The 27,235-nt window shown below is 46.1% G+C and overlaps 2 protein-coding genes, 6 non-coding genes and 1 pseudogene across 8 annotated transcripts; 8 read left to right on the top strand and 1 right to left on the bottom strand.

The window, feature by feature from the left end:
* The first annotated feature begins 1,301 nt into the window (after positions 1–1,301).
* On the top strand, positions 1,302–5,150 carry LOC123128616 (heat shock cognate 70 kDa protein 2). Its single transcript, XM_044548665.1, has 2 exons — positions 1,302–1,636; positions 3,225–5,150. The coding sequence occupies exons 1-2, from the start codon at positions 1,423–1,425 to the stop codon at positions 4,952–4,954; spliced, it is 1,944 nt and encodes a 647-aa protein (XP_044404600.1). The 5' UTR covers positions 1,302–1,422; the 3' UTR covers positions 4,955–5,150.
* LOC123132739 (small nucleolar RNA Z196/R39/R59 family) lies at positions 2,753–2,836 on the top strand. Its single transcript, XR_006465010.1, has one exon. It is a non-coding gene; the product is annotated as a small nucleolar RNA Z196/R39/R59 family (small nucleolar RNA).
* On the top strand, positions 2,879–3,022 carry LOC123132847 (small nucleolar RNA F1/F2/snoR5a). Its single transcript, XR_006465075.1, has one exon. It is a non-coding gene; the product is annotated as a small nucleolar RNA F1/F2/snoR5a (small nucleolar RNA).
* A 762-nt stretch (positions 5,151–5,912) lies between the features above and the next one.
* LOC123132725 (small nucleolar RNA SNORD96 family) lies at positions 5,913–6,002 on the top strand. The gene has a single exon (XR_006464997.1). It is a non-coding gene; the product is annotated as a small nucleolar RNA SNORD96 family (small nucleolar RNA).
* A 318-nt stretch (positions 6,003–6,320) lies between these two features.
* Positions 6,321–6,392, top strand: LOC123132776 (small nucleolar RNA R66). The gene has a single exon (XR_006465038.1). It is a non-coding gene; the product is annotated as a small nucleolar RNA R66 (small nucleolar RNA).
* A 116-nt stretch (positions 6,393–6,508) lies between these two features.
* Positions 6,509–6,580, top strand: LOC123132867 (uncharacterized; annotated as a pseudogene).
* A 697-nt stretch (positions 6,581–7,277) lies between these two features.
* LOC123132791 (small nucleolar RNA R16) lies at positions 7,278–7,365 on the top strand. Its single transcript, XR_006465054.1, has one exon. It is a non-coding gene; the product is annotated as a small nucleolar RNA R16 (small nucleolar RNA).
* Positions 7,366–7,415: 50 nt separating this feature from the next.
* Positions 7,416–7,499, top strand: LOC123132790 (small nucleolar RNA R16). The gene has a single exon (XR_006465053.1). It is a non-coding gene; the product is annotated as a small nucleolar RNA R16 (small nucleolar RNA).
* Positions 7,500–10,462: 2,963 nt separating this feature from the next.
* Positions 10,463–15,216, bottom strand: LOC123128615 (pentatricopeptide repeat-containing protein At5g27270). Its single transcript, XM_044548664.1, has 9 exons — positions 14,679–15,216; positions 12,897–14,274; positions 12,497–12,808; positions 12,297–12,401; positions 12,111–12,198; positions 11,867–11,988; positions 11,697–11,761; positions 11,007–11,607; positions 10,463–10,753 (listed from the first exon to the last, which is right to left on the bottom strand). The coding sequence occupies exons 1-8, from the start codon at positions 15,189–15,191 to the stop codon at positions 11,050–11,052; spliced, it is 3,141 nt and encodes a 1,046-aa protein (XP_044404599.1). The 5' UTR covers positions 15,192–15,216; the 3' UTR covers positions 10,463–10,753; positions 11,007–11,049.
* Positions 15,217–27,235: the final 12,019 nt, after the last annotated feature.

Genomic DNA, 27,235 nt, shown 5'->3' with positions numbered 1-27,235 from the left:
CATTGCCAGACCAGCAACCGCGACATCTTCTTCATGTACAGGTCTGCTCCCAGAGTCGGTCTCTCTAGCTAGCCTTCATTCTTCTTTTTGTGTTGATTTAGCTTCCGTTCCGTGATGTTGCTTGGATTTTCGACCGTCGTTTAGGTTTTCTGGATAGTGACAAATCCAATGTCTTTGGAATTGTGTTTTTTTTTGGAAAAAAGAATAGCAATTTTGACCGTCAGGGAAATGCTTTAGTCGATGTCTGACCTATTTCTCCAGACAAAAAAAAGAAGGTATAATATGATTCGTTTCTTCCCCCAAATAAAACAAGGTTGGGCTGGCCACGACCAAGGTGAGTTAGCTGTGGGCGGTCGTATTGCAGCCCAAGCTAACAATGTAGATTCATTTTGTCGTAATTAAGGCATGTTTCAACACTATTGCAAACAAAACTTTGCTGAGATATATAGTCCGTTCTTGATGGACTGAGGCTATGCTGATTTAGCGTGTGGTAGAAACCTGTTTGTCGCCGCAACAAAGTCACCATGGTCGTAGCGGGCAACGACGCCACATGCGTATGATAGGGTATCTTTCACGGAAAGTTGCATCGACATTTATCTTGGCCAAACCATGACTAGGTTTTGCCCGCGCATGATTACGCTTCCGAAGCGGTAACCGAGAAGTCACTGACTTTATGAAATTTATAGCCAAAACTCAAATAGATACTGTCGTTTTCTCCATTGTTTGGACCGAAACTCCTCTAACCATTTGTCAACATTGCCACCATATATGTACCACGCCGCTACAAGGGCCACTTCCGCCGCTTGGAGATCATTGGAAACAACATCAGTTTTGGAGAGGATTTCAAGTGTTATCGATCCCGATCGGTCTCTCTAATATGGACCTGTTAGCACACCGTAGTGCATCCCATATTTCCTTGACACGATCGCATTGAAACAAACAACGGTGAACATCTTCCGCCCCCAATCACGCAAGCAGGACACTGCGGCGAACATGGAATATGCCAAGATGCTAGTACACCCTAGCAGCGAAAACCTCATGACACTTTCCACGTGCGCCAGGGACTCGCCACGGTGGGTTTCCATGCATCACCAGAAAATCAAGTGGGTTTCCTCGAAAATAAACATCCCAAAACGGAAAGGGCAGCCGGGAGAAGGACGCCCCGTGCGCCATCAGCCGCAGGATCAGATCTCAACGGCTCTACGATCCCGCCCGGCAGCCCAGGAACCTTCTAGAGCTTCACGAGCCCTCCCCTGCCAAATTATAAAATCCCCGGTTCCGCCTCCAGCAATCCTCCACTTCAAACCCTAGCCCCCCTCCGCCCCCTCCTCCTTGACCCGCCGCCGCTTCTGCCACCCCGAAAGAAAAACACACACACACACACACACGGTAGAGAGCTTCAGCATCCCCTGAGCGCGAGAGATGGCGGCGAAGGGCGACGGGCCGGCGATCGGCATCGACCTCGGCACGACCTACTCGTGCGTCGGCGTGTGGCAGCACGACCGGGTCGAGATCATCGCCAATGACCAGGGCAACCGCACCACGCCGTCGTACGTCGCCTTCACCGACTCGGAGCGCCTCATCGGCGACGCCGCCAAGAACCAGGTGGCCATGAACCCCATCAACACCGTCTTCGGTGAGCGCCCCGTCTCTTTGCCTTTGCACTCGTCACAGCTCTCAGATCTGCTTACTGTTTTCATAAATTGATTATTACTAGGCTACCCTCGATTTACTCCGGTTAGCGTGTTTTGGTAATGTTTCCATGGATCTAAGTGTTGTTGGTCCTGGCCGCTCAGATCCGTGGTCGTAGCTATAAAGATTTCTGTGCTGGCAATGGTTCGTAGAGGTGGCTGTTGTAGCTGGTTGGTATTGAGGTGTCAGATCTGTTAGTATTAGTATATATGACTTGCACAGTTGGATCTTGTTGTTTGGTCTCACTTAGATCTATTTGTTTATAGTTGATCTGGACTGTGAGTTGTTTAACACTCTGTTGACATGTGTCTCGGTTGATACATATTAGATCTTGTATTATTATTAATGTTATATTAGAGCTTGATTGCTTTGTCTTGCCAAGTGCGATTTGTTTAACATGTTTTATAAATCTACACTGTCTGCCTTGTGTCCTCTTGTTCATGTCAGTTAAAGCAAGTATGTCTTAACACAATGTAGTATTGGAACTGTTCTGTATGAAATTCCACATAGTTGTATGGTAGGCTTGCTGTTCGCTGCACACTTTGTGTTGCTTTATCATTTGAATTAGTTACTGCTGGCGTTTCTCTTTAATTTTTGGAGCTAGCAGATGGATGATGGTAAGAAATCCAAGCGCTTTTCTGCTGAATTTATGATGGATGGCTTTGGGCCATTAAGTTTGCTACCACGTTTTGTGAAGCGGAATTGGGGCGAATACCTTTGATTTGCTCCTTTTTTTGCCTGTTTAATTTTAGATGTGGCAAGACTGGGCAGCGAGCTAAATGTGCCCATAGCTTTCATGGTTTTCAATCTGAACAATCTGTGGCTCAATCTCCCATTGTTTTTTACTTATTTTTTTACTTATGGGATTTTGATGTGATGGTTAATGGCAAATTATCCTTTTTGTCTGTTGTTCGTTTGGCATGCATGACTTGATGGGAGAAATGATGATCATTTTACACATGCACTACCATCTGATCTCCCATTGCTGTTTGTATATAGTTATAAGATATCTTCATGTGATCAAAACTTTTTGGGATTCGATGCTGAACCTGTTTTGCTGTGCTATCTGTGATGCAAACAATACCATTTGCTGAATCACTGTGATTATTATAAACAAGATCACCATCTTTCGGCTGAGATTGCATGGCAAGTTATTTTTGCTTTGTTTAATGCAATGTTCATCACCAAATGCCATTTGGTATGTGACACCTGGTCATTTTTTTGTGATTCTGTGTCTTGAAATGTGGCAGAAAATGAGGGGGGGGGGTGGAACTTTGCGACGCTGGCTGCTCCTAATGAGCCTCTAGTTACTATATATCCGTTTACATAACATTGCTTAGGAGGGTTTATTATTGGATAGGGACCTCTAGATACATGCCCCAGTCCATTTATATACACGAACCATGTTTTCTGCCTTAGTCATTTGTTGTCTGCTTTGCCTCAGTTTAATTAAGTAGCATGAGATTGAACTTCTCATATAATGGTTGGTGTTACTTTTCTGTTCAATTTCTGACATGAACTGTTTTGTGCAGATGCCAAGCGTCTCATTGGCCGTAGGTTCACTGATTCTACTGTCCAGAGTGATATTAAGCTGTGGCCCTTCAAGGTTGTTGCTGGACCTGGTGACAAGCCCATGATCAATGTCCAGTACAAGGGTGAGGAGAAGCAGTTTGCAGCTGAGGAGATATCTTCTATGGTCCTCATCAAGATGCGTGAGATTGCAGAAGCTTTCCTTGGCACCACTGTGAAGAATGCTGTTGTCACTGTACCTGCATACTTCAATGACTCGCAGAGGCAGGCTACCAAGGATGCTGGTGTCATTGCTGGCATCAATGTCCTCCGTATCATCAACGAGCCAACAGCTGCTGCCATTGCTTATGGTCTTGACAAGAAGGCTTCCAGTGTTGGTGAGAAGAACGTCCTCATCTTTGACCTTGGAGGTGGTACCTTTGATGTCTCTCTTCTCACCATTGAGGAGGGTATCTTCGAGGTTAAAGCCACAGCTGGTGACACTCATCTTGGTGGTGAGGACTTTGACAACAGGATGGTCAACCACTTCGTCCAGGAGTTCAAGAGGAAGAACAAGAAGGACATCAGTGGCAACCCAAGAGCTCTGCGGAGGCTGAGGACATCCTGTGAGAGGGCAAAGAGAACTCTCTCCTCCACTGCCCAGACCACCATTGAGATTGACTCGCTGTTTGAGGGCATTGACTTCTACTCCACCATCACCCGTGCCAGGTTTGAGGAGATGAACATGGATCTGTTCAGGAAGTGTATGGAGCCTGTGGAGAAGTGTTTGAGGGACGCAAAGATGGACAAGAGCACCGTGCACGATGTTGTCCTTGTTGGTGGTTCCACTAGGATTCCCAGAGTGCAGCAGCTTCTCCAGGACTTCTTCAACGGCAAAGAGCTCTGCAAGAGCATCAACCCTGATGAGGCTGTTGCCTATGGAGCTGCTGTCCAGGCTGCCATCTTGAGTGGAGAGGGCAACGAGAAGGTCCAGGACCTGCTGCTGTTGGATGTCACTCCTCTTTCTCTTGGTCTGGAGACGGCCGGGGGTGTGATGACGGTCTTGATCCCAAGGAACACCACCATCCCCACCAAGAAGGAGCAGGTCTTCTCCACCTACTCGGACAACCAGCCTGGTGTGCTCATCCAGGTGTACGAGGGTGAGAGGACCAGGACCCGTGACAACAACCTCCTTGGCAAGTTCGAGCTGTCCGGCATCCCTCCTGCACCCAGGGGAGTTCCCCAGATCACTGTCTGCTTTGACATTGATGCCAATGGTATCCTGAACGTGTCTGCCGAGGACAAGACGACTGGGCAGAAGAACAAGATCACCATCACCAACGACAAGGGCAGGCTGAGCAAGGAGGAGATTGAGAAGATGGTCCAGGAGGCTGAGAAGTACAAGTCTGAGGATGAGGAGCACAAGAAGAAGGTGGAGTCAAAGAACGCCCTGGAGAACTACTCCTACAACATGCGCAACACCATCAAGGATGAGAAGATTGCCTCCAAGCTGCCAGCGGACGACAAGAAGAAGATTGAGGACGCCATCGACGCTGCCATCCAGTGGCTGGACACGAACCAGCTCGCTGAGGCGGACGAGTTCGAGGACAAGATGAAGGAGCTGGAGGCCCTGTGCAACCCCATCATCGCCAAGATGTACCAGGGCGCTGGTGCCGACATGGAGGGCGGCATGGACGACGACACCCCGGCTGCTTCCGGCGGTGCTGGCCCCAAGATCGAGGAGGTCGACTAAATGAGTCGATGATCTGTTGCAGAGGCGGTGAAGCCTGCTTCTTAGTTATTATGTGTGTCCTATGTTATCTGAGACTGGGTTGCGGTGTGTTTTGGTACGAGTGGTCAGGGTTATTCTGTGCGAGTTGACATTCGTGGAACATCAGTGGATTATGGGTCACGTCACGTCTAAGTAATACAAGTATTATTCTAAATCATCTGGTGATTTTGGGCAGTATACTAGTATCATTTTCTCTTTTGAGATTGATTTTCTGTATGACCGAGCCATCTGCCTTTTTAGTTCAGTTACTTCTCTACGTCCTTCTGTCTTGCTGTCTTCTGTGTTTGGAAGCCTGGAGGACAGTGCTGACTTAATTTTATAACTTTACTTTGTTTTGTTTTGTTTTCTTTGTTTTATGTTTGTTTTGCTTTTGTTTTTCCTGGAGAAGATTGTTGTGATGAGGACAAACAAGCTCCCTCTTCTGAAAGCCTGGAGGACCTCCTTCTGTCTTGTTCTTTTGCCATTTCTTTTCTTGTTTATTTGATTTATGGATTTTTCCACAGGTATTGAAAACAATCTTAACTCGGTGCTGTTATCCAGTGATGAATTTTAGGTCTGTCTTTGCTTGGAAACCAGTTATAGGATCTGGGACTTGATTCCTGTTATATCATTGTGATTAAATTGCCTCTTTAATATAGCTGTAGCTACTGGAAAATTTATGGAAATGATGATGAAGTTAAGGCTTGTTTTTCAAAACGTTTGCAGTTGCCGCATAAGAGCTGATGCTGCTACTTCCTTGGATGTCTGAGCAGTGTTATTTCTGGTGGTCAATGTTGTGCTTCTCAATGGGTTTCTGCACGCGAGAAACGCGAACAATCGGGACTGATTGTGCCATGCTGCCAAATCTGCAATTTCTGTAGTAATCTAAGTTCTGTACTGTAGACCTGGATGTTTGTGTATCTGTATTTCTGTTTATGTTTGCCTGGTGATGAAAAACCTATTAATCATACCATCTTTCGGGACTGATTGGTTGATGTGCTCCCATGCTCATTCTGCAATTCTGAGGCCAAATTGAACAGCTTTTGATCGTCGTTTTTGCTTCTTAAGTGTGTAATTTTTCCGAATACTTTCAAAATTCTTTAGATATTATGTGTATTGTCGAGAATCTGGCCGGAGAGTGATGAAAATCATGAACAAAACACACATCTTTCGGGACTGATTGGTGCGCTCTGTGTGCCATGTTGTGAAAGTCTTCAATTCAGATGCCCACCTACCAGATTTCCTCCAAAATAGAACTTTTGTGTTTCTGATTTGATCTATGTTAAAATTTTATAGAGTGTTTGATGGTTTTTAAGTCGTCGTTTTCTCTGCAGCTCAGTTCGGTGAGTCCAGTGATGGCACATATTTGAGACCTGAGTTTTCTTCCTTGATGAAAATCATAAGCATAATCCCTACGGCCTACTGATTTGATCTTCTATTGTTCCTGGTCTACCAATTTGAATATTATGTTGTTCCATGATCCTCTTCCTTAACTTTTGCTCGAGTATTGTTTGATCGTGTGTACCTTCTAGTGTCATGGATGGAGATATGCACTGAGCTCTGAGCATCACTGTGGTCTGAATTTGCCTAGAAAGCATTGTCTGACAGCTCAACCATTAATTCTCAGTGTCAAAGAACTGTGGGCCTGAACTGAGGGTACTTCATAAGGTTTCCGTTTGATTTTTCTTTCCTATGATTGGAGATTGTCGTTCATGTATCCCGTTGCTGAGTGTTAAAAAGTAGTGGCCTGACTCATACATTGATGATATCTACTCCCTCCGTTCCATATTAGTTGTCGCTCAAATGGATCTATCTAGTATTGAAATATGTCTAGATATATCCATTTCAGAGACAACTAATATGAAACGGAGGGAGTATATTATTACCCAGATGGATCTGAATCAACAACATATCTGATTTTGTTATTCGTTTGTGTTTTTTTAGCTATCTGGTCTCTGTTTTGGCCTCCTGGACAAATATGTCTGCATCATCCGAGCTAGCCTTGTGGTTGGCATCCGAGAAGAAACATTATCTATCTTCTCCAATCGTCTCAAACATTACATTTTCAATTACTTTTTTTCTTCTGCCTTTTCTCATGTTTGCGTTAGTTCCTATTCTCCCTCTTAGTTGGGAGTCAAGTTTTTTACTGGACCCGGATCTGAGGGGGACGCAGCGAGCGTGGATAGTGAGACGGTTTACTTACCAACCCTTTGCGGCCTTTGCTATTGCTCTGGAGTCAAATGGTCTAACCAAGAACCCCTTCTCAGATATTGTTCTAAAATATTTAGAATTATTTTACTTTCCTGCTGGCAAGTGTTGATCAGATATCCTACACTCTCAATGGAAAATTCCATGTGTGGACTAATAATCTCCGCTTATTATCTGATGCCTGGCATAAAGCACTTTATTTGTCGTTCTTTTTTCCCCATACAAATTTATCAAACCCTGCAAATGATGTGAAATATTATATGGTAAACACTGAACCTTTGATATGTTTACAAAACTCCGCTTATTATCTGATGCCACCCATCAGCTTCAAACGACTTTTATCAAGTTATCTTGCCTGCACAATTTTGGTGTACTGCGGTATTTATGTCCATCTCTTCTGTGAATTTCTTTTGATTAATGGCAGTATGTTAAAGGACTTGGCATCCAGAGCACTTCAACAAGTCATTTCCATACCCTTCTTTTAATGTTAAAGATCTCAACACACGGCATCTCATCTGTTCAGTACCATTTTGCCCTTGCTGTGCGATGAGCTACCTTTTCCTTCCATTTAATTTCCATAGAATTACCAGTCATATTATATATGTATCAGGTAGACAAGGGTGTTATTGAGCACTTGCTTCCTTCACTGCGCGAAAATGATTGGGATGTTCTTATTGCACATTTCCTTGGTGTTGTAAGTTGTTTGTGTTCACTTTGGCGCTGGCTTACACATTTGATCCTTTCCCTTGTGGAACCTGAAGCGTATGAGACCAACTTTCTTTAATTTTAGGATCATACAGGTTATTCTTGCATTGGGAGCCGTATGCACGGCAGCGAAGCTGCAACCAAAGGACATACAAATTCGGTATGCACACACAGATGTGGTTAGCGGTAACTACGCCGCTGTCACATGTTTACTGAATTATCTATACCTACTATTAAAGGGAGGTGATATTCTTGGTTTCGTCCCGCTTAGTTGGTCCTACGTTACGTTTGTTTTGCTTTGGTTTTCGTCGGTGATGCGTCATCTATATGTGGCGCCTAGTTTCTACGGGGTGGGATTATTTGATACTGTAGCGGCCGCTGCACCCTGTCTACTCCAAGGTTTGAGAAAAAGTTCAGTCCAACCAAAAGCCCATTATAAAAAAAAGGTTCGCCCGACCTCTCGCACGAGGTCAATCCAAATGGGTCGGCCCAGTCACGCGATTCCTATGCGAACGGACATCTTTTTGAGGCAGACCCAAATTAGTACCATCTCGCGTATATCTATATCTATACCTACTATTAAAGGGAGGTGATATTCTTGATTTCGTCCCGCTTAGTTGGTCCTATGTTACGTTTGTTCTGCTTTGGTTTTCGTCGGTGATGCGTCATCTGTACGTGGCCTCCTGCCTAGTTTATACTAATCAATTACATCGAGGGGCGCCCTCATATACATTATTTTTGGGGGTTCATATCAAGTTTTGATCGCTTTCCACGATATGCCACATGGTCCATATACTTCATTTGACTTGACAAAGTTATCATCTACAGCTAATGGTTGATTCGTTTAATCAATGAGCTGGTCCTAAACCGATCAGTGTAATTTAAACACAGCTGCAAACCCGAGATCAACACAGGAGTTCTTCATAAACATCAGGTTCTTGGAGTCTTCAAGATAAAGCTGTTGCCTGATCCTGTATTCAGCTAGACCCTCACTTCTCTGGCAGTTGAGCACAGGCTGCTTGAGGTATGACGCCTTCCTTTCTTGTTATGTAGTACCTATCTGTAATCGTGTGTGCATATATCTAGTTTGAAGATTAGAGACAGCAATCTTGCAATATTACTCCAAATTTGTTTGTGAAGGCTTAGCTGGAGTTCAGATCTCCACCCCTTTCCCCCCTATGTACTCTAAATTTGTTCAACTTTGGTTTTTCTAGATTGGAAGTCTTCCCAAGTAGAGATTAGACAATCACTTGCTTCAGGCCCTCTTTGTTTGTGCTACTGGAAAAGGATCTTTGACAGTCCATCTTCTCTTCCAATTTGTATGTAAGCTTAAAAATCTATCTGCTTTGCAGCTCCTCTAGACGCAAGATGTCTGCGGAAGATAAGCTCCCAAAACAGAGCTTATAAGGATTTTCAAATTTCCTTGCTTCTTGTTGAACTGGAATATGCAAACTGGATTATCTTATATGCCAATATACTGCTACTGCCATGAGGCTGAAAGTTGGGTTGCACTTGAGGTGGGCAAGCCGCTGCAGGGAGATGGCTCTAAACTCAATCCAAACATCTTCATTTTCATGGGCCGTGACAACAGGGTGCAACCTATGTGGGTTGTCCCTAGCATGCTCTCTTGTCGTCGGTGCTGGTGATCACCGTGATGCACAGCTGCAATATCTTGTTTGGAGTGGATTCATTTGTAGGATTTGTAAGAATCTATCCACCTTCTTCGTTGTTGATAGTCGAATTTCGTAACTTGGGTAGGAACTAATTATGTTGGTCTCAACAGATTTTAAATTTCAGCATGATGACTCTATACTCGAATTTGCAATTGAGACAGCTTGTTTGCCTCAACCCCAAGTAATTGAACTGTTATTTCAATGAGAGTAGTAAATTGGCTGAAAATTTGGTTTCCGACTGAGCGATGAACCCACAAAGAAATCTTGCGCTGAGGAGCTACTTCTACCTCCATTATGCTTTTATTTTTTCTGTGCAGATGCTCTAAACCCAAATAAACAGATTAAACATGATTCCAGGTTGGAGATGTTTATTACAGTGGCTGGAGCTTGTTGGTAGTGGCAGAGCTTTGGCAGAGTTAGTTTCTAGCTGTTCTGGTTAGCATTGCACTGGATGAATCATATGTGACAAGTCAGAAACTTTGTCAACTTTGTTTTCTTAAACTGCAGAGATGTTCAATGTATGAGAATTCTTATAAATCACTAACATTCAGAAATTGAGAGATTGACAACAACGGCCCAACCCAGTCCAGCACTTTAATTTCCTGGCACGTTGACTGGTAAACTATCTCAGACAATTCAAATAGATAGAAAGGTGCAATTGCTGCGATTTTTATGAAATAAGTACATCTTTTAAGCCCCACATTGAAATATGACAGCTATATTTTCGTCCCATCTCTGAGTAACATTAATAATCACACGGAACATATTGTTTTGCGTGCTTATAACACAAAATAAAAGTAGAATAGATGTCACCTTCTTTTGGAAGTTTGAACTTCTGAGAATATCTTTTTTTACCGGAAAGTTTCAGAGAATCTTCCTAACTGTATGTATCTGACTAGGAAAGTTGAGACAAATCGGCCACTTGCAGAGGTAAATGGCACAATAGCAGGCAATTCTTTAATGGGTAATACCAAAAAAGTTATATCTCCATACTTGCAGATTGAACTTGGAAGAACCCTGGTCAACTGTTTATTATTTTTCAATTTTACAATCTCATTACTAGACTAACCATTCACCCTGTATATGGGATTTTTAAGTGGAAGCAGAGTAACAGACCTCCTTTGCTGTTGAAAATACACCTTCAAGCTTCAGACGGCGAACTGTTAAGTCTTCATTCTTTGTAACATGTTAAATGCTGTGAGTTGATCAAACAGATCAGTACAACATTAAGTTATACATTTTGGAGAAGTTATATATCACTGTTTCTGAAATATTTTTCTGAAATGTACATTTTACAACATCTTGGTATAAAACTTGTCCTAATGTACATATGAACTAGTACAATATCATCTAGAACAACATACACAACAATGGGCTCATCTGGATCTAGTAACACAAATCAGTAGGAAATAAATTTGTGGAAGAACATACATGCAAGAGGAAGATACCTGTGATGGTTGCTGGCTTGATGGGCACATGATATGGTCGTTATTAAGTTGGTTCCAACTTTGATCCAACCTTTAAACTTCTCAAAAAAGAGGCACCATGTAGACCGATGGCTTCCAGCACATCCCCAGCTTCAGGCTCGCTGCCTGAATGCTCATAGAGATGAAATGCAGCACTCAGGATGAAGCTGTCAGGTTTCAGTGACCCGCGTGTTGTCTCGAAGAGCGATATGCCCTCGTCGACGCGACCGTGCTCAAGGTACGCCCTCATCATTGCCCGGCAACATGCTAAATCAACAGCCACACCAATCTCCTGCATCTGGCCGCAGATCCTCTGGGCTTCATCAATCTGGTCTGCCTTCAGAAAGGCAATAATGAGGTGGCTAAAATGAGGGCATGAAGGGGTTATGCCGCTGCTCAACATCATCTGGATGGCTTTCTCAGCTTTGGAGTAGCATCTACTTTCTGAGTATGATCTGATCAATGCAAGGTACGTCGTCGAGTCGGGAACTTGACCGTGTGATTGCATCTCCTGGAAAACAATCTCTGCTTCATCATGCAGCCTGGAAGTGGCATAGGCATTGATCATGGAGTTGAAACTGATCTGCACATTGATTGCAAGTTTCAGTCACAGTAGTCAATCTCAATGCAGATAACTGTAGTTTCAGAAGTCAGACACCAACGGAAGCATACCTTTCCAGGCATGATACCAAGTTCCTTCATTCTATCGAATAGTGAAGACGCCTCCTGATGTCTCCCTGAAGAAATTGCACTGAATAGTACGAACGAGAGTGCGAAAAACTCGTCGAACATGAAAAGGGAAATCTTCTTTGATTCCTATACGCAAGGTAGAAGGGACTAACCAGCCTTTCCATAGAAGTTAAGCATGTTAGTGTATATCTTCTCGTCGATCAGCAAGCCTAGCTCTTGTGCAGCAGCAAACATTTCAGCAGCCTTGTCCAGCTTTCCTCCTAGGCCATAAACACTGAACAAGAAAACTGAAGCTAATGACAAAGTGGTCTCAAGTCTCAACACAAACATAAAAGAGAAAAAACAGTTGCATACTCCCAACTCCCATTTTCCTGTGGTTTTATCAAGATTATCTACCTTATCATTATATTGAAAGTCTGCAAGGACCGACGAACCCCAGTGGATATCATGCGATCATATATGTTGACAGCTGAGTATAGTTTGCCTGTTTGGAAACTAAAGCTGTAGCAGTTAGCCATGGCACCCATGCCCTGAAAATTTTGCTTGCCCACCTTATGAAGAGGAAAAGATGTTTATCCAGACCTGACTCGAGCATCGACTTGATAAATGTATTATACACAACAGTATCAAGCTCAACTTCACCATGGAAGCAGCCATGTATGATGTTCTCCACCTCCTGAAACTTTCCTGGGAGTAATGTCGCAGTGTGAGTATACACAGAAGCGAAGCGCCTCACCAAACTTACTGCATAAGGATTGGTAGCAGTTAGAAAAAATATTTACCATGTTTGGTCAGGTGAGTGACAAGTATGCTAATTGTCACAACATCTCTGCTATGGCCTTGATCAGCCATTTTCATAAAGAGACGATACGCCTCCTCGATATTGCCGCACTTGCATAATGCATCGACCATGGCATTGTAGACAGGCGCTCCTATTGGAAACGATGTCGATTCTGACTCAAACAGTTCCTCTGCTTGATGTAACTTCTGTTCCTGGCCATATTGGACAATGAGAGTGGCTGTTGCTGAATCTTCAGGCTTGACTCCCAACTGAGTCAGCTGTTCATGAAGGAATTTTGCCTCACATGTCCTCCCTGCAGAAAAATAAATAAATAAACAGCAGTGGATGACAGTATGGTTAGGCATGAACACCATGATCTGTGTGGTACCTGGCTTCCTCACCTTCCCTAGCCAATTTTCTGATCAATTGGCATGCGATGGACGAACCCCCAGGTGTGTCCAACAATGACTTCAACGCCGCGTTCAGTGCCGAACTGTCGGTCTGACAGGCTAGTGCCTTCGACGAACTATCTTGTTCCTGCATCACACTGGTTCTGTTTCTAGCATACATCTCTATCATAGAAACCATTGTTGAACTCTTCATGGTCACTCCACCATTGTTCATCTCTTTCAGTATCTTATCCGCATCGGCGATCATCCCGCTTTTGCAGCAAACTTCCATTACAGTCATGCAGAGGGCCTCATCAAGCTGGATATCTTCTTTTCTCATCTTCAGAATGAATGCACTTGCCTTCTCTAGCTGGCCCAGCTTGACATATAATCTCAGTAGGTCATTGCAGCAGAACACATCAGGGAGACCATATTTGCACAGAGCTCTGAAGACATCTTCAGCTGCAGCTATGTCTTCCCTCGCGACATGGCATCGAAGAAGAGCGCCGTAAGAGAACGATGAAGGCTTCACATTCCTCGATCTCATCAAACCGAAAACCTGCAATGCCTTATCATAGTTGCGAGCATTCATGTGAACTTGAGCCATTGCCACATAAGTCTGTTCATCACTCAGAAGACCCGCACTGTCAATTTCCTCAAAAGTGCGCTGCGCATCGTCGTAGAGCCCGATCTTACCATAGATCCTAATGAGGATCCCATAGATGACCTCATCAATGACAACCCTGCTTCGCTCCATCTCCGAGAAGAGCGAGAGCGCCTTCGAGTAGTCCTCACTCTTGTCATAGAGTGCCAGGAGGGATGCACATGTGTAGTTGCTGGGGACAATGCCATGAGCCCTCATCTCCTCATAGAGCATCACAACCTGCTCCCCTCTGCCATGCCTGGAACTCAAGCTGATCAGGCAACTGTACGTCGCCTCCTCCGGGATGAGTCGGGAGGCCCTCATCTTCCCCATGACATCCATGGCCTCCTCCAGGAGACCCTCCTTGACAAATGAACCGATCACAACTGTGTATGTGAAGTGATTTGGCACCACATTGTTGGCTTCTTCCATTTCCATCATGTGTTTCCAGAGTTGGATCACCTTGCCGTGGAGCCTGTGCTTCTGCAGGGAGGAGAGCATGAAGTTGAAGGCGGAGACGGGCGGCGCCACACCGCGCCTGCGCGTCGCGGCGTAGAAGAGCATCATGTCGCCGTGCCTCCCCCGGCGCGCGTACGCGCACAGCAGGGTGCCGCACGCCACCGCGTCCGGCTCCACGCCGGCCTCGAGCATCTCCAGGAACGCCTCCTCGGCGAGCTCGATCTTGCCGGCGTTGCCATACGCCCTGAGGAGGATGGTGTAGGCGACCACGCTGGGCTCGTAGCACAGCTGCAAGAAAAATAGGTGCGGACCAAGGTTTTGGATTTCGTTTTGTGAAATATATACACGCCCCTTAACGAAATTGACGAGCTTTTCGAAAAGCACCATCCAAAATTTGAATTCTTGAATGAAAAACGAGTGATGAATTTTGAACGAAAAATGACCGAGATTTTTCCAAAAAATCAAAGTCTGAGAATAAAAAAGAACCAAGATGAACAGCAATGATCCATTGGTTGATTATACACGCATGAATCAGAATTGTTCAACTAGCGCTCAGAATTTTCAGCTCAAAACGGAGCAAAATTGCTGAGGATTCAGCTCAACATCGCATCGGGGCGGATTAAATCACGGAAAATTTGAAGAAAAAAAATGGTTCGGATGCTGCGATTGTGTGGGGGAATCTTGTTCTGTACCTGGAGCTTCATCCACGAGAAGAAATCGTGGGCCTGGCGCCACCCGCGCTGCTCGCGGAGGACGACGCACATCTCGCGGAAGGTGAGCTTGGCGACGAAGGAGGCCATGGCCTCTCGCATGGCGGACCCGCCGGCGGGCGGGCGGGACGCGGTGGCGCGTGCGGCGCGTGCCGCGGCGACGACGTGGCGGCCGTGGACGTGGCCGGCGCGGTCGTCCTCGACGTACCGGGCCATCTGGCCCTCGGTGCGGCGCACCCACCGGGGCGTTCCGGCGCCGGCGCCCTGGCCGCGGCGCTCCTGGCGGAGGCGCCGCGCCTCGTCGTGGAGGAGCCGCCGGTAAGGCGGCGGGCGGCGCCCCCGCGACGACGACGGCGAGGAGGAGGAGGGCGCGCCGGAGGAGAGCGACCACGAGGCGGCGCCGTCATCGTCCTCCCGGTAGGAGCAGGTGACGGAGACGGCGGCGGTCGGGGCGGCGAGTGGAGTGTGAGGAGGAGGAGGAGGAGCAGAAGGCATCGGCGCGGTGGACGGACGCGGGAAAGCGGAGCGATTACGAGATAAGGTTGGGGTTTCTCCTCTCTTTTTTATCTCTGGTTAAATCGGGTGGGACCCACCTGTCAGTGTGAAGGTTACTATCTGGGTCAGCTCAAAGAGACGAGGATGGGGTACAAATTGACCCCAATCAGCAAGTTGGAAAAACAAATGATATCACAACCGGAAATCCGTTGGATATTTTTTGAAATGCCAAAAAAATTTCAACAAAAATCCCATGTGTACTGTCACATCCAATGCTACATCCAAATTTGTAGGCAAAAAGATTAAACATTTAAGCCTGTGAAAAAGATAAACAGCAAATGTTACTCCAAAATATCATCCTAAATTTGTTTTTTCACCAGTGAAACACCGCTGCTGTTTCCCATGAAATCTTTTTAAGGATGCTTGTGGCACTAACACGAACATCTAAAAAAGATTTTTTTAAAAACATTTATTATATTTTTTGTTTACTATTCACATGGGAGCGCGCGCTTCCGAGAGCCAAAACGCCGTTCTCCATGATGTGTAAGTGGCGCAGCACGCGAGGACGCCTGCCTTCCACTGATTTTGATAGTATTCATATCCGATTTTTTTAATTGTCTAAGTGTAGTTTGAATTAGGAGCTGAAACTTTTTAAGTTTGTACATCAAAGATTGGATGAGTGTCTTCAATTTTCTTCATAATTTTTGAACTTGTCTTGTATCTTAAAAAAAGATCTTATTGATCTCATCTAATGCAGATCCTATACAACTCTTCTCCGAAAGAGCATCTACAGTCGGACTCAGCAAATATGACCCCATAAACGTCCGAAGACACGCAGGGTCAGTGACCAGGCGTGTTCATTTTGAACCCTTATTTGTCCGTTCATACATCCACACTCCTCATTTTCTTTCTTATATGTCCGATCACTTGCACATGATTAATGGAGATGAACAGAGAGAAAGAAAAGAATGAATAAAGAAAAGAGAAAAAGTGGTTCAGGGTGGGCCGCGTCTTACGTGGCAGACTGACCGGGCGCGTCCGTGAGTCCTCGTATTCACCCTACATTTGTCTTTAATACGAGGGTTCGAGGACAGCCCAGACATACAGGGATGATATAAGAGGTCCGGTTAGGTTATTTTTTCCTTCTCTCTCCTATCCGATCACTGACCGGGAACGTCCATGTTTGAGGAGGATTTGACGATGCCGGTTGTAGATGCTCTTTGTAGATGCTTAGCTGCAGAGGACAAATATGACCCCTTAAACGCCCGCGGACACGCCCGGACGCGTCTGTGGGCAGTGACCGGGAACTTCTCTAATAGCCTCGTCCACATCCGTGTATCTCATATCCGATCCTCTATATTCATACTAAACCATGTAATGTCGATCAAAATACGTAGATCAACAAATGGACACATGCAAGCACAATACTTTCACCAGAAGATCATATGCTCAAACGACCACCAAAGTTCAAACGACGGACAACTTGAGACTACATCTAAAACTCAAAACTAAATTGAAGCAAAGCGGATCTTCACCACTTCCGGGCCGGCCCCTTCCCCTTCCTGTCGTCAGGGCAGTTGTAGCCGTCGGAAGAGGAGGAGACGATGATGAGGCCCTTGAGGCGTCGGACGGCCCGGTCCTGCTGTCGCTTCAGCTTGGCCAGCCGAGCCGCCTCCATCACGTTCTCCTTGGCCTCACGTTCAGAGTGCTCGATAGCTAGCCCGAGAGCCTTCGCATTCTTCCGGCGGAGCCGCTGAGCGTCTGTCTCCGCCGTCATAAGCGACTAGCGGCAGACCCACGCGAGAAGCCGCTCGTCCTCGTCGGGCTCCGCGGGTAACCCGTGGCGGCGGCGGACAGAGCTCTCTGCCGCGTCCTTCTCCCTTGCCCACTGCCTCTCGCGGCGGGCGGCTCGCGCCTCTGACTCTGTCATGCATGTTCGGGCCGCCGCCATGGTGGTGGGCACAAGCACCCACTGCTGCCCGCGTGGGGGAACAACAGGCGGTGGGGCAAGGGGACGACGTGGGGAGGCGCGGACTGCGCAACCCGTGTGGAGCCAAGCGTGGGCCAGGAGGAGCCAGCGTCGACGGGGGAAAGGCGAGGCCGATCCAAAACTACCACCCGTTTCCACCTTGGACCTCTCGAGGGCAATGCGGAGGGCTAGATCCTCGTCAAAGTCGGAGGACGAGCGGCTGCCGACGCTCGACATGGTGGCCGCAGTCACCGGAGTGGTTGGAGTGGATCGAATCGTAGAAATCGGAGGGAAGAAGAGGAGACAAATCAAGAGTGGAGTGAGTTAGGGTTTCCGGATTGGGGATATTTGTGGGGACAGAGTGGGGTAGGGGTGGGCCGGGGTGACGTGGCGGGCGTGCCCGGGCGCCCCCATATCCGCCCCATATTTGGGCTGGATATGAGGGGTGCCGGACAGCCTAGGCATTTGAGGCGCCCGACTGGGTCAGGAAAACGAGACCGGCCAGTGACCGAGCGGGCCGTCCGGACGTTTGAGACCGGTACGAGGCGCCCAGCTGTAGATGCTCTAAGGCCTTTTATCTAGCATCGGTTCTGGCAATGTGCCTAATGTCGTCGGAGGTCGTGTGAAGGTGTGTCTTCGGTGGATCTCTTCTGATTCGGTTGGTGTTTGTCTTTGATGGATCTACTTGAATCCGGTCGTTGTTTGTGTGTCTTTGTGTGTCTATTGGTTGGATTCTTCCAATCTACACATCTCTTCATTGATGATAGTTACTAGCGGTTTAAAATCTGTGAAGTCCAGCTGTAAATGCCCTAACTGCGTTTTTTAGACAATTTTTTTTCATAATGTATAACTGATGGCCTAGCTGCTGATAATCCCCTATCGACATTAACTTTCTTTTTGAGGATTCCCTATTAACATTAACTTTACAGAAAATTTAGATCGTGGGCCTGGCCCAGCTGAAGCCTGGTCCAGGAGTCCATCGCGGCGACGGACCACCGACACCGAGTCGATCGGACGAAATCACTATTCTGACCCTTTGAACGAACTTTGTCACAAAATGAACTCGATGTGAAAGTATTTCACGATCTGACCCTTTTAGCAACGCCACAGCCCGCGTCGTTTCTGTCCAACATAGAAACGCCGAGATAGCTAGCGTTTCTGAACAAAGAAAAAACGTCGAGGTAGCTAGCATTGCGGACCAGATAAGAAACACCGAAGGCGCTGGCGTTGCAGCCCATCATAGAAACGCCAATGACCATGGCGTTGCTGCCCTTTTTCATGTGCATGTGGAACGTGGATTAGTGCAGAACCGGGCAATAGCACCGGTTCGTAAGGCCCTTTAGTGTCGGTTCCATAACCAGCACTAAAGTGTGGTCACTAAAGGCCCCCCCTTTAGTACCGGTTCAGCATGAACCGGTGCTAAAGGGCAACCACGTGGCACGAGCCAACTTCGGGGGCCGGGAGCCCTTTAGTATCGGTTGGTAACACCAACCGGTACTAAAATGTTTGGGGTTTTTTTGGTTTTATGATTTCTTTTTCATTTAATTTTGTGTTTTCCATTTTAATTCTTTTTCGTTTGCTGGTATTTTACGGTACTACACATTGTACACGTTATGCATATATATATATATATAAATAGAATTTCTAGTAGAACCAATCATATATATATTATCAATGTCTCACAAACCACCATATTAATTCACACATACACACATGTATAGCTATATACAATTTCTCCTACATATGCATGTTGCCTTCGGAGCCAGTGGCATTAGCCTAATTGGTGCCTTCGGAGCACGATGACAATTGGAAGTGGTTCATGACCTGATCGATGGAGGCGGTAGCGGGTAATAGTATTCTCCTTTTGGATTTATGACATGGTCGAGCAAAAATCCCGCTATTTCCTTTTGAAGTGCTTCTACGCGCTCCGTTTCTAGGAGATTGTCCTGCACCTCTTTGAACTGTTAAGAAGGAGATCAATATGCATGTGTATTAGTTGTGTGACTAGATATCGATAATGGTGTAAAAATTGTGAATAGTGTTCTGACAAGCGTACCCATTCCTGTCTTTGAGATCTGCTCCTTTCGGACGCCATCATGCGAATGTTCTCGCAAACGCAGAATGCACACAAATCAGTCCCCTGCGCCTGCTTCAGGGCCTTTATTACGAGAATGGAATTTAATTTGATCAGATAATAATTAATCAAGCATGATAATTAAAGAAATGGCAGCTAGCTAGCTAACTAGTACTACTTAATTACTTACCTTGGGTCGAAACCATTTCAGCTGTCGTTTCCATTCGCCTTCCGTGACGCTGATGAACCTTGCCCAAGCCCTGCCCGCCGACAAAGAAAATGAATAAAGGGGTTATTAAATAGTTCATATCATGAAATGACGAACTAAATAGGCCGAGATATATAGTTAATAATGATTGAAATTACCTGTTGACTATCCCAAACAAGATGTTATAGTCACTATTTGCTTTGAGTAGCGAGTTCAGTATTTCAACTGTTCCGGCGTCAACTTTAATGATACACAAGATCGAGTGAAATCTGCATGCACACACGTTTGCATGTCTTAATTAAGCGGGCATATGTAAGCAAAAACATGTAGCTAGCTAGTAGGCAAAAACAGAGAATTTGTAGTACAAGAAAGTGTGACTCACTAGAAGTTGTAAGGAAGTAGTATATCTTCATTGTATTTGAGGCGCTTCAAGAACTCTAGCATGCTGTCCTCTACCTGCTTTTCATAATGCTTGTTTATTTTCCATGTGTATTCATTAACGGTGTTTGGGTCAATGAACCCAATGCCATAGCGTCCACCTTTTCTCATTTCATACATCTTCATCCTGCATAATACCACAGAAAAGAATATAGTGAGGATAATTACAGATAATGATTGATCAAAAGGATCACTACAGCTAGCTTGAGACTTAAATTACAAAAAGAAATCACTTACAGACAATAGCAACTGATGATAGATTTGTCGAGTGCGTCTTGATTGTATAACTGAAACAGTTCAGAATACTCAACGGTCACAGGTTTCTCATGGTAGTAATGATCCTTCTTGACTTGCACCATGAGGGACTCTCGATCGGATCTCTTGGTAATGTTCATGTACCATTCATGTAATTCATACATTCTCGTTGGGAGCTTCTTGACCTCTTCTGGCTTGACCAAAGGTTGGCCCCGGGCATATTTCCGTTTTATTTCCTCCTCTTTAAGCACAGGCATGTCCTCGATCTCGAGGAGTTGTCCAACAGTGATTTTGAGAGTTTCAGCCTGCATTATATGCTCCTAGGTTATTACCACACCGCCCACCTCGGAAACGTAAACTGTTTGGCCACAATAATATTGGGCGCGCGTACTGTCACGTGTTGTTGGCGGCACAACAAGCGGGGGGATCGATTTGCCACCTGTTCTCCCAGCTGGGCAACGGTTTTCCCGCATTTTTTGACAGCTGCTTGTTATTTGCTCGAGCTCGAGCTCGCCTCCTTCTGTAGATGTTGTCGATGTAACTTCCTGATGTGGCGCTCATAGTCTGTGTCAACAGGCTTAGGAGCTGGTGGTTGAGCCATACGAATGAAGTGGTCAACTACTTCCACAGGCACTTTCTCCCTTGGCGGCGGTGGCGGTTTCGGTCCAAAATGGGCGTCGAGTTCTGCCCGCACTATGGCATTGGTTTGCTCCTCGGTCATGTCGTAAGCCCTCACAGGAAGAGGAGTAGTGAGGTTTGGACCATATTTATATCGCTTGCCTCCGCCTGTACTTCCTGTACTATGACCTCGACTCGTACCGCTACGCACCATAGCTGCGGGGTGTCTCTTCTGCGATTGCTGAGGCGGCAGAGACGGCTGACGGGGCTGAGTTGGACGAGGAGGAGTGGCCTGAAGCTGTGCCGGACTTGCAGTGGCCTGAGGTTGTGCCGGACTTGGAGGAGGAGTGGACGTCTGACGCTGTGTCGAACTTGGAGGAGGAGTGGCCTGACACTTTGCCGGACTTGGAGGAGGAGGAGTGGCCTCACGCGTTGGTGGACTTGGAGGAGCGGGAGTCTGCTGACTCGGTGGCGGACTTCGACGAGGAGTCGGGTGACGCGATGTTGGTGGCCTTCGAAAGATGATGCAATCCTTTCTCCATAGGATGATACGATGTTTGGCATCTCCGAGTGTGTGCTCCTCGTCACCTCCAGGAATGTCAAGCTCTAGCCCCGAATATTGGTCCACCACCTCATCAACCACGACACAAGCATAGCCTGCTGGAATCGGGTTGCAATGGAAGGTTGCATCGGGGGAATTTGTATAAGCAACACCGTCCGCCACCTTCAAGGATATGTTCTTAATTTTGAAGTGTATCTCGCAGTTAGTGTTCTCCATGATATCATCCATGGGGTATCTATCCAGCATTGCGTCAAACGGGGCGGAACCCACGCTGCTTCTCGGCATGGATGGGGCGGTGGTATCCAATGTTGGATCATCCGCTAGCTGCTGCAGCTGCTGAGATCCCCTTTGCTGGCTAAGTGAGTCGATCTGCTCCTGCTGCCACTGGAATTTGATTGCCAAGTCCGCGTGCGCTGATTCTAGGCCTTGAAGGCGTTCATAGTCGAGCTTCCTCTGCTCCTCCTCCATCTTCCTCTTATCCTTCGCAATCTTCTTTCTCGCACGGGTTCTGTAGTCGGCGTTCCAGTCCGAAAACCCCTCATACCACGGGATAGCGCCCATGCCTCGTGTTCTTCCCGGGTGTTCAGGATTTCCCAGGGCACGCGTAAGCTCGTCGTTCTCTCTGTTGGGCTCGAACAACCCGGACCGAGCCTCTTCTATTGCAACAATTAGCTTATCTTCGGCTCTGTCCAGACATGCCTTCTTGGAAACTTTGCCTGTCTTCGATTCCAACTCCCCCCATGCGCATAGAACCAAGTCCTGCACCTGGGGGACCAGCTCAATGTTTCTAGAGTGACACTTGCATCCAGCATCTCTTTCTCAGACTTATCCCACTTAGGCATTCCCACCGCATAGCCACCTGGCCCCAGTTTATGGAACTTATCCTTTTTTGCGGCATTGGCCTTGTTTATTCTTGACCGTTCCTTAGATAATTCTGAATCCTTGAATTTCACGAAATCGTCCCAATGAGCACTTTGATTCTCTAGTGTTCCCTTGAATACTGGAGTCTTCCTTCCTCCCTTGACGTACTTGTCCCATTCACGATTCTTGTGGTTCTTGAATGCAACCGCCATCTTCCTAAGAGCAGCGTCCTTGACTTTCTGCACATCTGCTTCTGTGAAATGATCTGGTAGGGTGAAATGTTCCATGAGAGTATCCCAAAGCAGACATTTTTGTCTGTCGTCGACAAAAGTAAGATCTGGACGTGGCTTTGCTGGCTTTCTCCATTCTTGAAGGGAGATCGGGAGTTGGTCCTTCACAAGAACTGCGCACTGACGAACGAACTTGTCCGCAATCTTCTTAGGCGCTAATGGTTCGCCATTACGTTTGATTGCCTCGATATTATACTTTACGCCCTCCTTCAACTTTTTGTTCGGGCCTTGTTTCGTCCTTTTGCCTGAAGATTTGCTCGATCCGGATGGCTGAAAGAAGAAAGATCGATTCGTTAATATATCTTCAACTCATTTAAAACATGTGATGATCACCAGATGCCTGCTTATATAAATATATATACCTCTCCGGTGTTGTCATAATCGTAGTTCATGACTTCATCAACTCGGTCGTCGCGATCGAATATCATATCACCCTCTCCGGTGTTGTTTAGAAATTCGGAGCCGTCATAATCTTCTTCATTCTGATCATCATCTGGCCCGCGTATTATATCGAACATGGTCTGTTCTCCCTCTCTGTTGGTATTGTCCGCCATAGCTTTTATTTAACTATGTCAAAAGAAATATAAAACAATTTAGTATTCAAATTACATCGTCTCGAATAATAGATATAATCTCGAATACATCGTCTCGAATAATAGATATAATCTCGAATACATCGTCTTGAATAATATATATAATCTCGAATACATCGTCTCGAATAATAGATATAATCTCGAATACATCGTCTCGAATAATAGATATAGTCTCGAATACATCGTCTCGAATAATAGATATAATCTCGAATACATCGTCTCGAATAATAGATATAATCTCGAATACATCGTCTCGAATAATATATAATCTCGAATACATCATCTTGAATATTATATATCGAGTACATCACTGGCTAGGTAGCTAATAAAGATCGAATACTACAGAAGAATCTAGGACACTCGCGGTTCCTGCGGCGCGGGCGGTGGACACCCAAAGAGAAGGAACCCTCACAGGGTAGCTGAAGTGAGATCCCTGAAGAAACTGCCAGGTATTGGAGAACCTGCCGCCCTCTAATGCAACCATGTAGCGATGGACGTGCTCGTCCTCCTCCCTGACACGGCGACGTACCACCTCCGGCGGGGCCGGCTCCCTCCACACCGAAACTAGCCCACGCGAACACCACCAAATGAGATCAGGGTCGACGACGGGACCCGGGGCCGGGTTCCTCATCAAGCGGCGCGCCCCTCCAGGCAGCACCTCCAAGTGCCAACCCGGCGGAGCCCAGTCCTGGACATGGGTCAGTCGGACGTCGTCGCGGACGGGTCAACGGCGAGGATGCGGGCCGGGCATCGTCGAGAACAAATACTAGCTATATGCCCGCAAAAAGTAACATTTCTATAACATTTCTAATATTTCTAGAACTAAAAAAAGAAAAATTTCTAACTTTTTTATAACTATTTCTATAACTTAAAAAAAGAAAAATTTCTAACAATTCTAACTTTTTTATAACTATTTCTATAACTAAAAACAGAAAAATTTCTAACAATTCTAACATTTCTAACTATTCTAACAATTCTAACATTTCTAACTATTTCTAAAAACAGAAAAATTTCTAACAATTTCTAAAAAACAGAAAAATTTCTAACAATTCTAACTTTTTTATAACTATTTCTATAACTAAAAAACAGAAAAATTTCTAACATTTTTGACTATTCTAACAATTCTAACATTTCTAGCTATTCTAACAATTCTAACATTTCTAACCATTTCTAAAAAACAGAAAAATTTCTAACAATTTCTAAAAAACAGAAAAATTTCTAACAAGTGTGTGTGTGTGTGCGCGCTCACCGGCGAGGCGTGAGGCGACGGGGGGCGGCGGCGGGGACGGCGATGGGCGCGGCGACGACGGGGATGACGACGACGGGGACAGGGACGGGGCGGCGTTGACGGGGACGGGGACGTACGGGTCGGGGCGGCGACGACGACGGGGATGTACGGGGCGGCGACGACGGGGACGGGGACGACGCGGGACGGGCCGGGACGGGGCGGCGGTGACGACGGGGACGACGGGGCGGCGACGACGGGGACGGGGCGGCGACGAGGGCGGCGACGAGGGATGGAGACGTACAGGGGGCGCGGCGGGCGACGGTGCAAAGGAGAAGAAGTAGATGAGAAACTGAAATTTTCGTAAGTGTTGTTTATATAGGAGGGGCCTTTAGTACCGGTTGGAGCCACCAACCGGTACTAAAGGCCTGTTTTGGCCAGGCCAAGCGGCGGGAAGCGACCCCCTTTAGTACCGGGTGGTGGCTCCAACCGGTACTAAAGCCCCCCCCCCCTTTAGTACCGGTTGGTGGCACGACCCGGTACTAAAGGGGGTGCACTGGTGCAGGTGCGGTGCGGCAAGTTTAGTCCCACCTCGCTAGCCGAGGGGCGACCGCACTAGTTTATAAACCCCCGTGCGGTAGCTCTCTCGAGCTCCTCTCCAAAGCAGGCCTACTGGGCCTACATGTTCTGTGCTGCCCTGTAGGCCTACTGGGCCTTTGCGGGCCTGCATTCTGGCCCAACAACAGGTTGAGTTTCTAGTCGTATGCCGGCCGCTTTGGCCTAGCAGGCGGGCTTTTTTATTTTTCTTTGCTTTATTTATTTTTGAGTTGTTTTTTGTGTATTTAGAGTTTCTTTGTGAATATTTTTGCTTTAGGTACAAAAAATTACAAACTTTCTGTTAGTGCCCGTAGTTTTCAAATTTGAATAGTTTAAATTTTGAATTATTTGAAATTAGTGTGAATCACTAGTTTGTAAATAACTTAACTTTAAAAATCAGTAAAGGCATGAAATAATTTGTTTGCACATAAATTTTTTTCGCGTTTCAAATGCCAAAACACATAATTAACTACCCTAACTATTACAGAGATTCCCTTCTGGGTGTGAAACACAGAAGAAAGTGATGATAGTGAAGCCGATCACATCCCAGATCTTTGGGTGTGAAACTTTTTCTTCGCGTGTGTCCCTTTGCGTCGTAACCATGGAAAATCTTCATCATTTAACGGGATGCTCGGGTCAATATTCACTGTGAATGGAGCAATTTCATCAAACTTTTCATAATCTTCTGACTTGTCTGTCTTGTCATCCACTCCCACGATGTTTCTCTTCCTAGAAAAAACTATGTGCCGCTTGGGCTCATCGTACGATGCATTCGCTTCCTTATCTTTTCTTTTTTTTTGGCTTGGTAGACATGTCCTTCACATAGAAAACCTGTGCCACATCATTGGCTAGGACGAATGGTTCGTCTGCATACGCAAGATTGTTGAGATCCACTGTTGTCATTCCATACTGCGGGTGTTCCGTTACCCCGCCTCGTGTCATATTGACCCATTTGCACCGAAACAAAGGGACCTTCAAACCACGTCGATAGTCAAGTTCCCATATGTCCTGTATATAACCATAATATGTTTCCTTTCCCGTCTTGGTTTCTGCATCAAAGCGGACACCACTGTTTTGGTTGGTGCTCTTCTTATCTTGGGCAATCGTGTAAAATGTATTACCATTTATCTCGTACCCTTTGAAAGTCATTATATTCGAAGATGGTAACTGGGATAGCAAGTACAGGTCATCTTCAATAGAGGTGTCATGCATGGTACGTGTCTGCAACCAGCTGGCGAAACTCCTGGTTTGTTCATGTGTAATCCAGTCATCAGACCGCTCCGGGTGTTTGGAGCGTAGCAAATTCTTGTGTTCATCCATATAAGGAGCCACCAAGGCGAAATTCTGTAGAACTGTGTAGTGTGCTTCAGTGAGAGAATGTCTGTCCATACATATTATTTGTTCCCCTCCTAGCGTGCCTTTTCCATCCAGTCTGCCCTTATGCGTCGATTCAGGAACACCAATCGGCTTAAGGTCAGGAATAAAGTCAATACAAAACTCAATGACATCCTCATTTTGACGGCCCTTGGAGATGCTTCCTTCTGGCCTAGCACGGTTATGAACATATTTCTTTAAGACTCCCATGAACCTCTCAAAGGGGAACATATTATGTAGAAATACAGGACCCAAAACGTTAATCTCTTCGCATAGGTGAACTAGGACGTGCGTCATGATGTTGAAGAAGGATGATGGGAACACCAACTCGAAACTGACAAGACATTGCACCAAATCATTCTCTAACCTTGGTATGATTTCTGGATCGATTACCTTCTGAGAGATTGCATTGAGAAATGCACATAGCTTCACAATGGCTAATCGAACGTTTTCCGGTAGAAGCCCCCTCAATGCAACCAGAAGCAGTTGCATCATAATCACGTGGCAGTCATGAGACTTTAGGTTCTGAAATTTTTTCTCTGCCATATTTATTATTCCCTTTATATTCGACGAGAAGCCAGATGGTACCTTAATACTGAGCAGGCATTCAAAGAAGATTTCCTTCTCTTCTTTGGTAAGAGCGTAGCTTGCATGACCCCGATGTATGCCGTCTTTTCCGTGCATACGTTGCTGGTCCTCTCGTGCCTCAGGTGTATCTTTTGTCTTCCCATACACGCCCAAGAAGCCAAGCAGGGTCACACAAAGATTCTTCGTCACGTGCATCACGTCGACTGCGGAGCGGACCTCTAGGTCTTTACAATAGGGCAGGTCCCAAAATATAGATTTCTTCTTCCACATGGGTGCGCGTCCGTCAGCGTCATTCGGAACAGGTTGTCCACCAGGACCCTTTCCAAAGACCACCTTCAAATCCTTGACCATATCATGTACATCAGCACTAGTACGGTGGCGAGGCTTCGTCC

This window comes from Triticum aestivum, chromosome 6A (assembly GCF_018294505.1).
Source record: "Triticum aestivum cultivar Chinese Spring chromosome 6A, IWGSC CS RefSeq v2.1, whole genome shotgun sequence".
NCBI lineage: Eukaryota > Viridiplantae > Streptophyta > Magnoliopsida > Poales > Poaceae > Triticum > Triticum aestivum.
Note: the sequence above shows the minus strand (reverse complement) of the source record. Positions and strands in the feature narration are given on the sequence as shown.

Bases quoted from the DNA above. Each gene is read 5' to 3' on its own strand.
- LOC123128616 (XM_044548665.1), top strand. From the start codon at position 1,423: ATGGCGGCGAAGGGCGACGGGCCGGCGATCGGCATCGACCTCGGCACG. The intron at 1,637-3,224 runs GTGAGCGCCCCG...TGTTTTGTGCAG, and splicing joins CCCCATCAACACCGTCTTCG to ATGCCAAGCGTCTCATTGGC.
- LOC123128615 (XM_044548664.1), bottom strand. From the start codon at position 15,191: ATGCCTTCTGCTCCTCCTCCTCCTCCTCACACTCCACTCGCCGCCCCG. The intron at 11,762-11,866 runs GTTAGTCCCTTC...CAATTTCTTCAG, and splicing joins TAACTTCTATGGAAAGGCTG to GGAGACATCAGGAGGCGTCT. The intron at 11,608-11,696 runs GTATGCTTCCGT...ATCAATGTGCAG, and splicing joins TTGGTATCATGCCTGGAAAG to ATCAGTTTCAACTCCATGAT.